The sequence below is a fragment of the Rousettus aegyptiacus genome, unplaced genomic scaffold, assembly GCF_014176215.1.
Source record: "Rousettus aegyptiacus isolate mRouAeg1 unplaced genomic scaffold, mRouAeg1.p scaffold_m13_p_5, whole genome shotgun sequence".
Lineage (NCBI taxonomy): Eukaryota > Metazoa > Chordata > Mammalia > Chiroptera > Pteropodidae > Rousettus > Rousettus aegyptiacus.
The window spans coordinates 82263752-82279367 of NW_023416308.1; the positions used below are offsets into that span (position 1 = coordinate 82263752).

The window sequence follows — 15616 nt, forward strand, 5'->3', positions numbered from 1 at the left end:
GAATAAATACTTACTTAAAATGTAGGCGCTCCTTGCATCTTGGCAACAGCTCCTAAGATAGTATTATCACTATCCCCCTTTTAGAGGCAAATACCTGAGACCTCTTAACTGGTCTCCTGAATGTGCCTTGGTTCCATCCCAGTTTCTTGTTTGCTACTGCCAGACTAATCTTTTCAAACTACAAATATGATCATCTTACCTCCTTGCTTAGAGCACCTCAAAAGTTTTCCTATTGTTCTTAAGCTAAAGATCCACATTCTTGCATGATCTGCCTCCATCTACTTCTCCACTCTGAGCCTCACTCATGAGCTTTCTTCCAGTTCACTGGAGGAGCCATTCTCCTTCTTTCCAAATGGTCTACCTTTGATTATCCTGTTCCCTCTAGATGGAATGCCTCTCCCACTCTGTTCACACAGACTTCAGTTTCATTATTGTTCCTTCTAGACCTCAGCTCCATTACCATTTCTTTAGGAAAGCCTTCTCTGACCTCCCAGAGGGTGAATTCTTCCTAATTATATACTATGCATCTCTCTTGGACGTTTTATGTTTTTTGATGGTGGTGGTCTGCTAATTAATTGGTCGATTAATATTTATCTCTTTCACCAATTGTAAACATCATGAAGACTACTCAGTCTTTTTTTTGGGGGGGGGCTACCATTGAATCTCTAGCAAATAGAAGATTCTCCATAAATACTGAATATATAAGTATGGCAAGAAGTTAAAGTTTTGCCCAAGAAAAGCAAGTGATAAGGCTTGGCTTTTAAACCCAGGACTGATTACCCCCAGAACCTGTGCAGGCCCTCCTAGACCTGGAAGGGCTGGGATTGACCTCATGAACCGGCTTTTTTCCCTCTGTTCCTGCCTCCAATACTTGCCCTAGATTCAGAGCTCACAGACTGTTTGTGGTAAAATAAATTTAGAAGGCCAGGAGTCTGTTTACCTGGCTTCAAGTATTCTCCCCAATCCCATACTGCATTGAGGGCAGGGTCTCCTGGAAGGGAAGGCAGAGGCAGAAGGGAGAGTAGGATTGCAGCTCACCTTCCGGTCCCCTGGCTCACTTTCAGCAGTGAACAACAGTGGCTTGCCCTGGCTCCTTCTGTTACCTGGATCCCTGCCTGGTCACTCCTCTAGGCGCGAGTCGCCCAGGGAACAGTGAAAGACAGCCTTGCCTTGTATGTCTAGGACAGATGCCTTGGAGCTCAGCAAAGCATCAGGACAGGCCCAACAGTGAGGGCCCCTGGGGCTCAAGCTGGGACAACTACTCTCCTCTGGGAAGAAGCCAGGCAGGCAGATTCTGGCTCCCCATTTCTCAAGCAACTCAGCTCAGCCTTGCAGCCTTTTTTGCTGAGGACGGCCCAATGGAAGAAAGGAGCTCCTTTAATAGCTGGAGTCCCCCAGGGAACACCGGGAAGCTGAATCTCTCTGGTTGAACTGGGATTTGTCTGTATCAAGTGTTGCTGAAAAATAGATAGGGCTTTGGCTGGCACTGGGAATCTTTTTGTGAATGCAGAGCTCCTTGCTATTGTAGGATTTGTGTCCTGCAGTTGGATCTGTGGCCGCAACACTGGTTGGTTCCCTCATCTGTCAGAGATCTTCCTTAGCCAGACTCAAACTTTGAGTTTCTTGAGACTGAAGACTGGCAGCTCCTTTTGTGGAACATCACCTCTGGGAAGTTTATCCAGTTTACCCAAATGACTTTGAGCAAGTCACTGCCTACCTCTAAGCTTCAGTTTCCATACCTGTAAAATGGGTGCAGTGAGATTACATATAAAAGTTGGCTTTGTAAACTCTGGAGAGCTATAAGAACAGAAAAAATTAATAATTCACCATATAGCCAACTTCCCCTGCCCCACGGACCCATCTTGGAAGAAATATAATATAGTTGTTAAAAGCACAGGTTTTAGATTCCAATACACTAGGTTGAATCCCTGCTCTGCTACTTACCAGCTATTGATTAGTAAATTACTCCATCATCGTGAGTTTCGGATCCTCATCTAGAAAATGGTGCCACTAACATATTCACCTCTCTGGGCTTCTGTGAGGAATGAAGGAAATAATACCCATAGCACATCATGGCACACAATAAAGGCTCAGCAGAAAGTAGCTAGCATTATTACCTGGAACAGCTTCAGGAAAACCTGTAGGTTGCCGAGTCTCAGAGTGGGCCTTGGTCCATCCTTCCTCCAAGCCTCCCTACAGTTCAGACTTGAGTATATTTTATCCCTCACCTCTTGCCTCTTGGAGCCAAGGCCTCCTGAGGCAGGGGCTAGCCAGCTTTGTTCTACTCCCTGGTGCGTATAAATTTGGAGTTTACCCTGTTGGGTGGCTCTGTTCTAAAGTTCTCCGCATCTTTCTTTGGCTGCTGTAGAGGATCTGTCCTTGAAAATTGTACCAGACAATCTGAGGCTGTTTCAGTTAGGATTTTATTCACGTCGTTCTTAGTATAAGTGACATAAGCCCAATTGACTTAAGCCAAAATGCAAACTTTTTGGTCCCTTTAATTAAAAAATGAAGGAGTTTCAGGCACGGCTGGATAGAAGGGCTCACATGACATTTTCACTGTTTCAGCTCTGAGTTGATGCCACAGTAGGCAGGCTCTTTTTGTCTCATGGCTGCTGGCAGCTCCCAGCTTACAATCTATTCTCGCAGCAACTCTCCTTTGAGTCTTCAGCTAACAGGGTAGCCTTTGAGAATGGGATACAGTATGAATACCAGAGCTGGGGGGGCCAGAAAAGTAGATAAGAGCAGAGGAGAAAGGGGGAGATGGTCAAGGAATTTTAATCTCTGTTCCCTTCCCACTCATGAATATTTTGCTCTGACTTTTCTCTCAGTCACACATCCAGAAAGTAAGGACCACTGCCCGGATCCCCTTTGCTTACCATCCCCATCTTTGTAGCTGCACAGTCTCTTCCTCCTCTGGTGCCCTCACCACCCCCACCAACTCCCTCTGGCAGGATAATTCTTCTAACAGCTGTCTGCTGCAGGTACCATATGTGTGCCAGGATCTCTGGCTACATGGATGCCCACGTCTTGGCACCCAGCCCTGAAAACTGTGTCGACTTTGGCAGGTTAAAGCAAAGATAAGAGATATTTCTGTCTTCCAAGTGATTCCCAACATCACCATAGCCTCATAACACGGGGCTGATGGCAGCCCCACTTGTGTTTTTCAAAGTTGGCTGGATCTTTTGGATCCATTCCTGTCAGTAATGATTTTTTTCACTTCCTGAGATGAGGACAGAATCTGACCTCAAATCAGACACCAAAGAGGAGAGAAAGAAAGAGAAAAATCTCAGTATCTGAAGCAAGAATGTCTGGTGGAAAGAGGAGAGTCTAGGCTTGGCTTTGAATCCCGGCTCTCCCCTTGCTTGTTGTGAGGCCTTGGCCAGGTTACTGCAGCTCCTTGAGCCTCAGTTTACCCATATGGTAGGACTCTGTGGTTTAAATAAGATAACATGTAAAGCACAGGGCCCATCACAAAGTGAGCCCTCAATAAATGAGTCCTCTTCCTCTTTCCCTCCCCTCTCCAAGGTATGTAGAGAACCTAGAGACAGACCAGCCCTCCAGAGGCCAGTGGAGGGCTCTTCCCTCAAGAAACAGACCTCTGAAGCTGCCAAGCCTCTCAGAATGTTTTGCAACCCCAAGTACTATCTCCCTGGAGTCAAAAGCTGGACTTTGCCATGCTGGAAACATCGAACTTCAGATTAGCATTCCTGGAGAATGTGTGGTTCAGCAAGATGTATTACCATCTTCACACAGCAGGGGCTGAGGGCTGGACGTAAGGAAAAATGAAGGAGTGACAGGTTTTTGCCTGTGTGTGTGTGTGTGTGTGTGTGTGTGTGTGTGTACGCGCACGCGCACACATGCGCACACATACTGTTTCTGACATAAGGGAAACAGTTTTAGAAGACTGGAAAAGCACATTTAATATTCCCAGAGCAGGAAGATAGGGCTTTTCAGAAGGTCTTGCATGAGAACCCAACTCAGGCCCTGTGTTCTTCCGTGCCTGCTTTAAACTCTAACTCTTCTGCTCTTAGAACACATCCCACTAGAAAGCTTAAAACTATAGGACTCCTTTTCAGTGAAATGGGGAAAAAAAACAGCAAAAGTGTGAACCTATTTTAAAAATTTATCTTGGATTTTACTTATGAAGTCTCAAAAAGTAGAAGATAGTGATGATGATTATAATTTACATTTAATGAGACTTTACTATATTCCAGGCAGTATTCTAAGAGTTTTCCATGTATGTAAACTCACAATAACCCTATCTAGTAGGTACTGTCATTATCTATATTTACCGTATGAGGAAACTGAGGTAGAGAGACGTTCAGTAACCTGCGCAAGGTCAAATAACTATTAAGTGGCAGACTGGGGTTACAAATCCAGCTACTGCTGAGGACATAATGGGAGTCTTAGAGAAAATGAGCGTTGTGAAACATAAATCTTGGTGAAATCTTTCACCAAGTTCAACAGAGAGAATGCATTCTTAGGAATATTGGGAGGGGGATATTGGGTGAGTGATTCTGCTTGAGTCACCTCAGTTTCTCATTGGGAGCCCTGAGTAAGGGTTCACTAAGCCTCTTATATTTGCACTATATCACCCAAACTCCAGCTTTGGTACCTGATGTGACTGCTAAAAGCTGCCTTCTGCAAGCCACCTGGATCTAACATCAGGGTTCTGAGCACATATTCTTGCTTTGCCACCATCACCCTCTTGCTATATTATCCACGGTTTTGATATGATGGACAGACAGCATATACAAGCAACTTCATTGGCACCATGTGATGATGAGCAGTTTGTGGTCACACACAACCAGTCCCTACAAGGCTGCAGAGGGCTGAGCATGTAGGCCTGGTCAGGGTTCACCGCAAGCTAACACTCTTTACTGCCATGCTCTTCTGGTGGCCATGGCCATGTCAGTCACACAGTGCTGGGCTCTGTCTTCCCTGGGGCATCAGTTCCATTTCCTGTTTAGCAACTTTTAATGAATTAAAAGTTAATTTATTTTCAACCACAAAATGTGTATAATAAGGCAAAGCCAACACCAAGCTTAGATTTGAGATGGGTTTATATTTATGCTTTTCGCATTGTGTAGGGAAAAGACAGAAAACTCCAAACTGTGCCTCGGATTTATCCTTCAGTTCCAGGAGGACATTCCAAGTCAGGGGGCTATGGTGGCTCTTAGAAACACATATGGTGACACATTACACTAGATTAAATTTGGGATGATTTTTCCCCTCATTCTTTCAACTTTTATTTCCTCATGTCTCAGCAATATTATGTATCCAGCCTAGCATAGTGCCTAGACCATGACAATAAGTTAATAAATGTGGGGGAGGTGTGCATGCGTGTGTTTGTGTTTTTGGACATGATTCAGAGTGTGGTTGATAGTTTGAAAGGACCTAAATCAATGACTTCCTACCTGGTCATTAGCAGGCCAGGCAGAGGGAAGGAAAAGATCTAAACAGACACAGTCTAAGGGTCTGTGCGAAACAACATGCAATCAATTGTCAACCCACAGCCCTGGTCCCCAGTGCCCCACTGGTAACGTTTTGTCTTAAATCATGGGCATTTGAACTCCAAGAGTATTTAAGCTCCAAGGCCAAGGGATGAATGAAACACAGGTTAATTCCATTTTACAACCACTAGGTGGTGCCTGTTCTAGGAATTGCAGAATGGCTGTTAACCTGGAACTTTGGTCAGTCCTGCCCTGAGATGAAATGTCAAGACCAGGGCCAGTGCTGGGAGGAGCTTGGATTCATGACTCCAGTGATGAGCTCATCCATCTAAAATAACAACTCCCTCCCAGAACTTCCTTATTCTCTAACTTTTCACTCTTCTTTATTTTCTTTATAACAGTTATCACACTTGACTTTACAATATGTTTATTTTGTCTCCCTCCACTAGGATCTAAACTTTACAAGAGCAGAGACTTTATTTTGCTCACTACAGTATCATCAGCTCCTATAATACCTAGCACTTAGTAAGCCCTCAGTAAATATAGTACATAAATGAAATGAAAGAGCAAGCACATAACAAAGAATTATGAGTAACTAAGGTCTGCAGTCACATTCCCCTAATGCGATATTTTGAAAACGAAGCAATGTTGAGTTATTGTCATTGTTTGCAGGAGGTAGATTTAATTTGTAGCCCTTTTATTCAGCTAGAACTGGCTTGTGAATTAAAGTGGTTTTATTTTCTAAATCTATTTTGCTCCTACTGTGTTCTCTGCAAAGTGATCCCTGATGAGTAGTTTTGTCTTTGTGGAGCAGTCATGCTGGGCCAGTAGGCCCCTGATGGTGGTCTCCTGCAGGCTCATCAGGGCTGCCTGAAGGGAGTAGAAAGCAGAGTACCACAAACATTGAGGACATTTCTGAGCTGTGCTCACAAGCCCCTGGAATAGAATATATCACAGAAAGGAAACTTCCCCAGGTCTTCTCATTTCCTGTGGATGGGCCTCTACTGATCACACCCAGGACCTGGATTTGGAGAATGGCTTGCCTAGCAAGAAGGCCATAGGTAACAAGGCTCCCTCAGTTTGGTGAGGAACTATTTTACTCCAGCCTCACTTAACCCATTTGCCTCTAAAATATAGGCTAAGAGTGATGTACAGTTCGGTAAAGCTCGTAGGACCTATCCTGCTGTGTGAAAGGAAGCAGAGATGGTGATAGCCCTAGTAAGAGGCATCTCTTCTTTGTTGAGAAGAGTAAGGCTAGGCCTGCTGTGGGCCTCTGGGTTTCCCAGGGGTCTGCAATAGGCAACATCCCTGGTGCATCTTCTGGCAAAGACCTGCCCGAGGACAGGTGAGTTCTTGCTTTGTGAGGTATAGCCACCTCCTTTTCCAAGTTACCACATGATAATTTTAAAATCACCTGCAAACTTAAATCTAGTGTGTGCCTACAGACAACACACTTAACAGCCCAGAGTATGATTCAGAGGAAGCAATTTTCCACAGCGAAGATAATCATCTGTTAGTGTGAAAAGGCAAACACTCTTTTATTAGCATTGGAAACTCAAGGGAAATGTTGCTAAATCCATAAATGTAGCACTTGAGTAAATGGCTCAAGAACAATATCCACAGCTGGAAGGAAGGACTTGTACACATTACACCCCTACAGAGTTCTCCCACAGAACTAGCTCTCTGGGAGGGAAAGTACAACTCAGCTCTGGCCTCTTCCTGTTTACTTAATAAGCAGCTCCTCTAAGTCCTGGTCCTTGTGCCCAGTCAAGGAATCCCAGAGTTCAGAGCTCCCTGGTCATCTTTCATCTACATACCATTCCTAGGTGACCTCAACCAGTTTCATGTCTTTATTCCATGACATTAAAATTCATATTCTATTCCTGACCTTTCGTGGGGCTTCACAAAACCAATTGCCTATTTGAACTCTCCATTTGTATGAGATACCTCATACTTAGAATGGCCAAAATTTGACTCCTGATCTTCTCTTTCCCAATGTCTTATTATTGCATAAATAATCACTCCAAAAACCAGTGACTTAAAATGACAATAAATCATTGATTTTGTTCACAAGTCTGTAATTTTGGCTCAACAGGGACTGCTCTGTGAAGCATCTGCTGGGAAAGCTTGGCTTGGGGCTGCAGAATCCATTTCTAAGATAGCTCACTTAGATAGCTAGCAGGTTCTGCTGTCACCTGGGAACTCAGCTGGGTTATATGGGAGGCAGGAGACTTGGTTCCTCTCCACATGGTCACAGAGTCCAGATTCAAGGGGAGGGGGAAAAGACTCCAAACTTTCCATGAAAGGAGAGTCAAAGAATCTGGAGACATGTTTTAAAACTGTCACATGTCCCAAACCTGCTCCTCCCTGCAGTCTTTCTATCGGTTGTTTGGGCAAGTAGGAGTCATCTTTGGTTGCTGTCTTTCCCTTCTCCTTCCAGTCAATCCTCCTCAGCAAGTTCTGTTGACTCTCCCCGGAAACATGTCCAGAATCATTTTATTCTTTCATCTCTAGCACTACCTCCTTAACCCAGATAGCCTCATCTCCCACCTGGATGACTGATTGGTTGGTTGCAATAGCTGGATAACTGCTCTCTACATCCATGCCTGCTTTTGAAAATCTATTCTTCATATAGTAACCAGAGCTATCTTGTAAAAATATAAATCAGATCATCCCATGCCTCTACTTAAACCCCTCTAAAAGCTTCACAACACTTTTAGAAGTAAACTCAAAACCCTCTTTCAGGATTCCAAAGCCTGACGTGCTCTGGCCCCTGTGCAGCTCCCTGGACTCATCTTGTACCACTCACCTTCTCACTAGACTGTGATCCACACACATGCCTGATCCTGCGTGATGGCCTTTGCACTTGGTTTTCCTCTGTATGGAATGTTCTTTCCCCTGGTTTTCCCAAGGCTGGTTCCTTCTTGCCATTTATTTTCAGTTAAAATGTTAGTTCCCTAGAGAGGCCATCCACAGTCCACAATCCTAAAGTAGCCACACAGTCATCTGTTAGATTAACCTATTTTAATTTTCCACATAGCACTTACCACTAGCTAATACTTTTCATTGGTGATTTATTTGTTCATTGTCTCCTTCCCCTAAAATGTAAGTTCTTTGAGAGTAAGAATCTTGTCTGTCTTGTCACTGTGCATCCCTAGGACCTAGAAGAATATCTGGCACATAGCAGATATTCAATAAATATTTGATTTAGCAGGTGGCAACAGCAGCTCCAGGCATCCAACAGGACCACAGCATCAGTTAGGGTGGTTGACTGGGAGAGAGAGGAAGCTTCAGGAGGGCCTCAGTGGCTCATGCTTGTACGAGGAGCACAGCTCAGGTGGATGGGTCTATTCCTGGAAGATGCTTCACAGAGATAAGGTTTATATAGCCTTCCCCCAGCACCCAGCATATTTCCGTCCCTAGCCTTTTTGTGAAATCAGCCATACAGATTCACACAGTTATGAGGTTGGACAGGATGGCTTGGTGTAGCTCACCCACCTCCCCATTGGTCAGGTCTCTGACTCAGGTTATATTACATTTGAATTTTCATCTTATCTTTAGACTCAGAAATGTAGGCAAAGTTCTGGTATTACAAATTCCAAGTGCTTGCTTTAATGATTATTTCTCTTCAAAAATTTGAATGCCCTCATATTTTAATGAAGGTGTTGAAATTTAGAAATGAGAATTTAGGACCCATCCAAATAAAGAAGAAAAGTTTGATTAGGGTTCTTTTTTTAATCAATGTTATTAACAGGTTAAAATAAACCACAAAACCACTGAGGTAAAAAGCGAGTTCAACAGTAATAAAAGCCTTTGTTTTCTTTAAAAATATTTGTTAACTATTTTTTAGTACTTTGGTATAGAGAATTGTGTGTACAGTTTATTACTGAAATAACAAAACACTATGTTTATGTGTAGTCAGCCCATTCATTAGGGAAATGGCAGCTTGTTTGATAGGATTCTTTTTTATTCACTGTAATGAGATTTTTGCCTATGGATTTAAATTTTAAAAAATAGAATAATATTAAAAATTCAAGTTCCTGTGGAAGAAAATGATTGTGAGGCCCTGCTGTGCTGACTACAAGTGAGATGATTCCACAGTACTTAGAGGCCAGGATTTGTGTAGATGCCTCTGGCAGTGATATGACCATTAAGAGAGACCACCCTCAGCGGTGCTGCTCATGTCCTCGGAGCTGAGCCAATCTCTTACCTTGGAGGATGAGAAAAGAAAGCAAGTATAACAGGCTGGTCCATACCATGTCCCACCTGGACCTGGAACACCTCTGGTGGGAAGCCCACTGTGGAAACAGGACCCTTTGCAGTATGACTCAGGGTTTGTAAAGTCTCCTTTTTATGAATTCTCATCCACCAAGGAGATCACGTCCAGCCCGCTCTCCAGGCTCTATCACCATGTCCAGAAGAGCGTCTAAAGCCATCGCTAGGGCTAAAACCTGCACTGGGCCTTTGCTACAGAGTGGAAGCTGGCAACAAAGAAGGCTGTCAATTGGTCTACATTATTAAGTCTGAGGAATTACTTAGTTCATATCTTTTTATTTCTAATTCTTTCTGTTTTAAGTATATTTTAATGATTAATGCTTAGAACTCAAGTTCCTAGGATCAAACTTAGGCCACACAACCTGGAGGAGAAGGCTGTGGAGAACCAGAGTCCTACCAGGTCTCAGGTGTGTGGATGGCGCCTAGAGGGCTCTCCCTCCCTCCCCCTCCTTCCTTTCCTGATCTGTGTGGTCAGAGCCCGCACCTGATGCAGAGGGCTCCCTTAGGAGGAAGCTGAGGTTTCAGGTGAGGCAGACCGGTTCTGTGGCCTCCTTTCCACCACAGCCCACTTGGGGAGGAGTGAGAACCAGGAAGGACAGGTGAGTCTCACCTGAGCTGGCTGAGGTCCAGCTCAGCCAGCCCTTGATGTATCTAAGACATATCTGCCCACAGCAATGAGGAGCGGGTATGACTCCAAACCTTTCTCAGTCCACATCCACAATGCTGAGAAAGAAAAACCAAGTTCAATTTACCAAAATATATGTATTATCTATAAAAATGGAACTCTAACGAGTCACTGCTACTGGAGGCAGTGAGATCTGACTATGCTGGCTGCGGAAGCAGACGGCTGTGTCCCACCAGCCCACAGGCAGAACGTGGAACTGAGTGGCATGTGGGCAGACTCATTTGTACGGTCTCAAAAACCTGGACACTTTGGAACGCAACAATCGGATGAAGGATCTTGGAAACATCTCCCGGGACTCCTGGGCTGTGTACTTGAAATAGTTCTGGGGATGGGCCAGGACATCAAACAGTGCCTTGATCAGCTTCTTATCCTAAAATGAACAGAAATTTTGTTACTGGGCCAAAATATTTAAACATTTTGAAATTTTGCCAATGGAGCTATATTGACCCAGTGTTAGATTGATTAGCTGAAAAAACACTTGGTTTTTCAAAAACCGAGTTTGAACTTTTTTCTGGTTTTTATTTTTCTAATTATCAACAAAAAGCATGTATTGCTTTTATAAAGGAAGACTTAATATATAAAAAACTGTTTTCTTTTTCTAAACCAAACAAGACGCAAGCAACATTGGCATTTGGGGGATATTTATTGGGTTAGTGACACAGCAAGTGTTTATTGAAATTACTTATAAGCATCTAAAATTTGGGCAGTTTCATGCTTGAAGGATGAAGGAGCAGAGGATCTTCAACTATTTGGAGAACAAACATGAAAACAATTTGCTGCTGCCCTGGATTTATGATAAACAAGTTTCCCACTGCTCTTCCACATATTTCCAAATTGAAAAAATACAACTTCACTTGACAACACTACAGATAGCCTTGTGAATTTTTTTTCTTAATGAAGTCTAGTGAGGATATAAAACTGAGCTCAGCCCAGAGCAGGCTAGGTGTCTGAAAGATGGCAATACAGAGCAAGGAGACCTTCCTCTGCAGGTTGCTGGGGAGCTCTGTGCATGACTGCCATGTCCGCCTTCGGTACATACTCACCTTGAGTATTTCCTGATGATTCTCAGATGCATAGAGCCTTCCATCTCGAACTATATCTTCGATGAGTTCCTGGTAGTCCTCTGTTAGAAGAAAGGACATATTTTACATTTGTACGGTTCAGTTATTTTCTAACTCAGTTTTTCTTTCCTTTTTTTAAATAAGGTTCTGAGAAATGTCCTTCTGTAGCTGCTGTCAGAACAATGACCTCTGCTACCAGGGAGGCAATCAGAAGATAACATCCATAGACTCCCCAGCACATCCTTTCACCTACCAGCATTGGCACCCATCTTTCCTGTTCTATCTTCCTTCAGATAAACCCTCTGTGCAACCAGTCAAGGCCTATCCTTCCACTTTGCTCACTGGCTCCATCTTCTTTCACAAAATCAAGGGCTTTGTTCCAGTAATTCTGCTCTTTCTTTCCTATATAATAAAATGTCTTCTCTCTACTAGTCTCTTCCTTCAGCATGCAAACATGCTGTTATGTGTTCAATCCGAAAAAAAGTCCTTCTCTTGACCTCATTTCTCCTTCCAGCTTCCATCCTGTGTCTTTGCTTCCATTTGTAGCAAAACGCCTTGAAAGAATTGTGAACACTCACTGTCTCTGATTCTTGTCTCTGATTTCTCTCTTTCTCAAACCCAGTCCAGTCAGCTTTGCACTCTACCGCTCATCCAAAACTGCTTGTCAAGGTCACCAATGACCTTCATGTTGCTAAACCCCAAAGGTCAACTCTCAATCCTTATCTTTCTCCATGCATCAGTAGCATTTGACTTGACGAATTACCCCTCCTCCTTGATCCACTTCTTCACTCGGCTTCCAGGACACCACACTCTTTGGTTTTCCTCCTACCCCATTGGTTTCTTTGTCTGAGGCTCTGTTGTTTTTCCTTCTTCTCTTCCTGACCTATTATTGTAGGAGGGTCCCAGAGCTCAGTGCTTGGTTGTCATCTCTTTTTCTGTCTATACTCACTCCCTGGTGAGCTCATCCAGCCTCATGGCTCTTCTCTCCTCTTCCCTTTTTTTCCTCTCTGTCCTTAAACTATATAAAACAATCAAGCTTCTTATCCACCAAGCAAGACCTTTCTCTCCTTTTTCTTTTTGAATGGCGTTAGGGGTGGGGAGAGTTTGGCTGGTTGGAAAGGGAAGAAAGTTACTTATTTTCTCATTAACAATTTTGGGTCCTGACATACACATTAAATGCAGAGCACACAGTGTAAACCTTCTCCAAATGGAACCCCTTCAAAGTCTGGTCTATTTCCTACAGTCACAATTCAAATCAAGCATATGCAAAACACAATCCTGCTGGGAAAAAATGCCTCTTTGTATGCATATCATGTGCAACAAAACCAAACAAATCATAAGTACATCACTGGAACTGTGTGGGAGGAGTTCTTGAAAAAGTGTCCCCTCGTCAAGTGATTGTAAATGGAAATTAATAGTATACTACTCATAATTATAATTTAACACATATGCGATTTCGCTGGTACTCTATTCATGTGGCATCTTTCTTCTTATGCTTTTATTTTAGTGAGTATAAAATATGAGTAAGGGCACATGCTTTTTATCTTGACTGCCTCTGCTGCTGAGTCCCTACCTCAGAGGACTAGCTCCTTTTGAGGATGGGCATTTGCCATGAGAAACACCAGTTGCTGTGCTATGTTCTGCTTCAGAGAGAGCTGGAGAGCTTTTTGCCACTATACAAAATGCTTCCAGACCACTCCCTTTTAAAAATATTTCCTCTGCTTTTAAAAACTACTGTGTCTCCCCACTTGCTCTAACAGTCATGAGAAAAGCAGTCAGGTATCATAGGCAAGAACTCAGGACCTGTAGTCCCAAAGACCTCTGCAACTTTATGCTGCTGTGACCTTGGGCTAGCTAAATCTCACAGCCAGAGTGGCCTCACCTGTAAAATCAGGAAAGAATTGTGTCTATGTTATGGGAGATTGTGAGGAACATGCCATGTCAAAGGCACTTCGCACATGCCTGGTGCTCAGTGATGCTCAGCCCACATTAGTCATGGCTACAGTTCTCCCCGTTCCCCAGCGGTCAGTGGAACAGTTTACAGAGGCCTCATCTGCTCTTTGTAAATGCGATGTCTGTTCTTCTGGGCTTAGAAACCATATATCAAACTTATCTGAAATATATGTCTAAAAAATATATTAAATAGGCTCTAAGCAAAGACCTAAAAGTCTTCTGTATGGCCAAAGTAGCAATTTTCAACTACTTTCTGCTGTAGCATGTACAAGACACACTCCTGTAGGCCTGAACAGGCTTATGCGTAATTTCCTTTGGTCTTTAGTTTTTAAAAAAATCAAGATGTTTTCTTGTATCACAAAGGCGGAGTTGAGAACAGCCAGACTAAACTATGTGAGCTATCATGACACTGATTCTAGAGTCTCCATGTTGTTTTGGTTCCTTCCTGTTTCCAGATAGGGGAGGTTTTCAGTTGGCTGCTTTCAGGTAGATGAGGCACTCTGTCTCTCAATAGGACCCTGTGGAAGGCGCTTGTGTCTACCTAGGAGTCCGATACTAACAGCCCATGTCTTGGGTACTTGACGTGGTTTCTGGTGCAGACAGGATGATCGTAGCTTTTGGAATACATTAGAAATGAACTATGTGAAGTGTTTTTAGGAAATCCATAGAATATTTTCTTTCCAAAAGACCTACTTTGGGCACGTGTCTGTCTAAAGACCTTCAATGGCTCCCTATACGATTAGATCTACTCTTCTAAGTTTGGCACTCACAGCCTAGCCCCCATCCCCTCCTAATCTCATCTCTCAGTGCTAAGCCCCATGCACCCTACCAACTGGCCAAATCATCAGTCTCCACACATGCCAAGTACTTTGTCATTCCTTCTTCCTGAATGTTCTTCTTCCCATTTATAAAACAAAACAAAAATCTCTTGTTCTTTCTTGATACTTTGCTCCAAATCTTTCAAAAACCCATGCAAAATTAACTGCTGCCACTTCTTCTATCTTCACACAGAGGACAGTACATGCCCCATTATAGCATCTATGACAATATACACATTTTGTGTTTCTATCACTTATCATGTTGTCCCCAGCACTTAGCCCAATGCCTGGCACAGTAGATTCTCCTTAAATATTTGTTGGATGGATGAATGAATAAGTTCGTGAATGAACAAATGACCCTTCTCCTATAGACTATGAGGTCCTTTGGGACGAGGTCCAGTTTATTCTGTATTCTTAGTAAATGTTTGTCAACAAAGTGCCAGGGTTAAGTAGGGCTCCAAAAATATCCTTTCATTTCAAAAGAAGAAAATGAAACCAGAGAAGTCATCTGACTTGCCCAAAATCACTCAGTGAGTTAGTGGTAGACACAGGACCAGAACTTGGGTCTTTCTTCCTTCTCCTCAGGATTCCTTTTAATAAAAGCCACAATTATGTTAATATTTATTGAGTATTTACTATGTGCCGGGCATTTCACCAAGTCCATCAGATATAATCCCATTGAACTCTTACATTAAGTTTAATGATTATCATTATTTACCCATTAAGAAAATGAGGCTTAGAGATAGTAACATACACAAAATCACAGTAGAGATAAAACTAGGCTAGCTGACTCCAACACCCATGTTCTTACCCATCAAGCTATGCCCTTTTATTTTCTAAAACATCTTTTTGTCCCTGTAGTCAGTGTCCCCAAATGCCAGTTTAAAATTTGGCAGTTATGAGTCAGCAACGTCCTTTGTCCTTATCTTGCCTGACTTTCTGGGGATGTGTGCTGGTCAGCAATCCACCAGTTGGCCCAGAAGTTGATTCTGTTCAAAGCAGAGGCGCTGCTCCCATGTAGTGCCTTCTCCAAAGGCAGCCCGAGCTTCATAGCACTTACCATCATATGTCACGTAGGGGACCTGAAACCCTTTGGCGCTATTCCCTTCATTGGACTTAAACTGAATCCACAGTTTCTTTGATCTGGAGGTGAAGGCAATAGGGCGTTCATAGGTCTGGCAGGTTTCATATGTCGTCACAGAATTGGATGAAGCTGCCAAGGGAAGTTAGAGAGGGGTACGGTTCAAAACTCATCCCTGAGCAGGCATACAATGAACACTTATCTTTTCAAATGCTCACACTATAAAACAAGTTATGCTCAAGAGCTCTTCAGGCCCAGCTGAGCCATCATAAGAGCCAAAGTCCTGG

The 15616-nt window shown here is 43.2% G+C and overlaps 1 protein-coding gene across 3 annotated transcripts in view; it reads right to left on the reverse strand.

Annotated features, from left to right (window-relative positions):
• Positions 1 to 9176: 9176 nt before the first annotated feature.
• Positions 9177 to 15616, reverse strand: part of SCUBE2 (signal peptide, CUB domain and EGF like domain containing 2) — a 60457-nt gene continuing 54017 nt past the window's right edge. For all 3 annotated transcript variants that reach the window (XM_016147369.2, XM_036221863.1, XM_036221864.1), the window contains 3 exons: positions 15309 to 15461; positions 11460 to 11539; positions 9177 to 10786 (listed from right to left, as the gene is read on the reverse strand). In XM_016147369.2, coding sequence (XP_016002855.2) covers positions 10634 to 10786; positions 11460 to 11539; positions 15309 to 15461 — 386 coding nt within the window. In that variant the 3' untranslated portion in view covers positions 9177 to 10633. The remainder of the gene's footprint in view (positions 10787 to 11459; positions 11540 to 15308; positions 15462 to 15616) is intronic.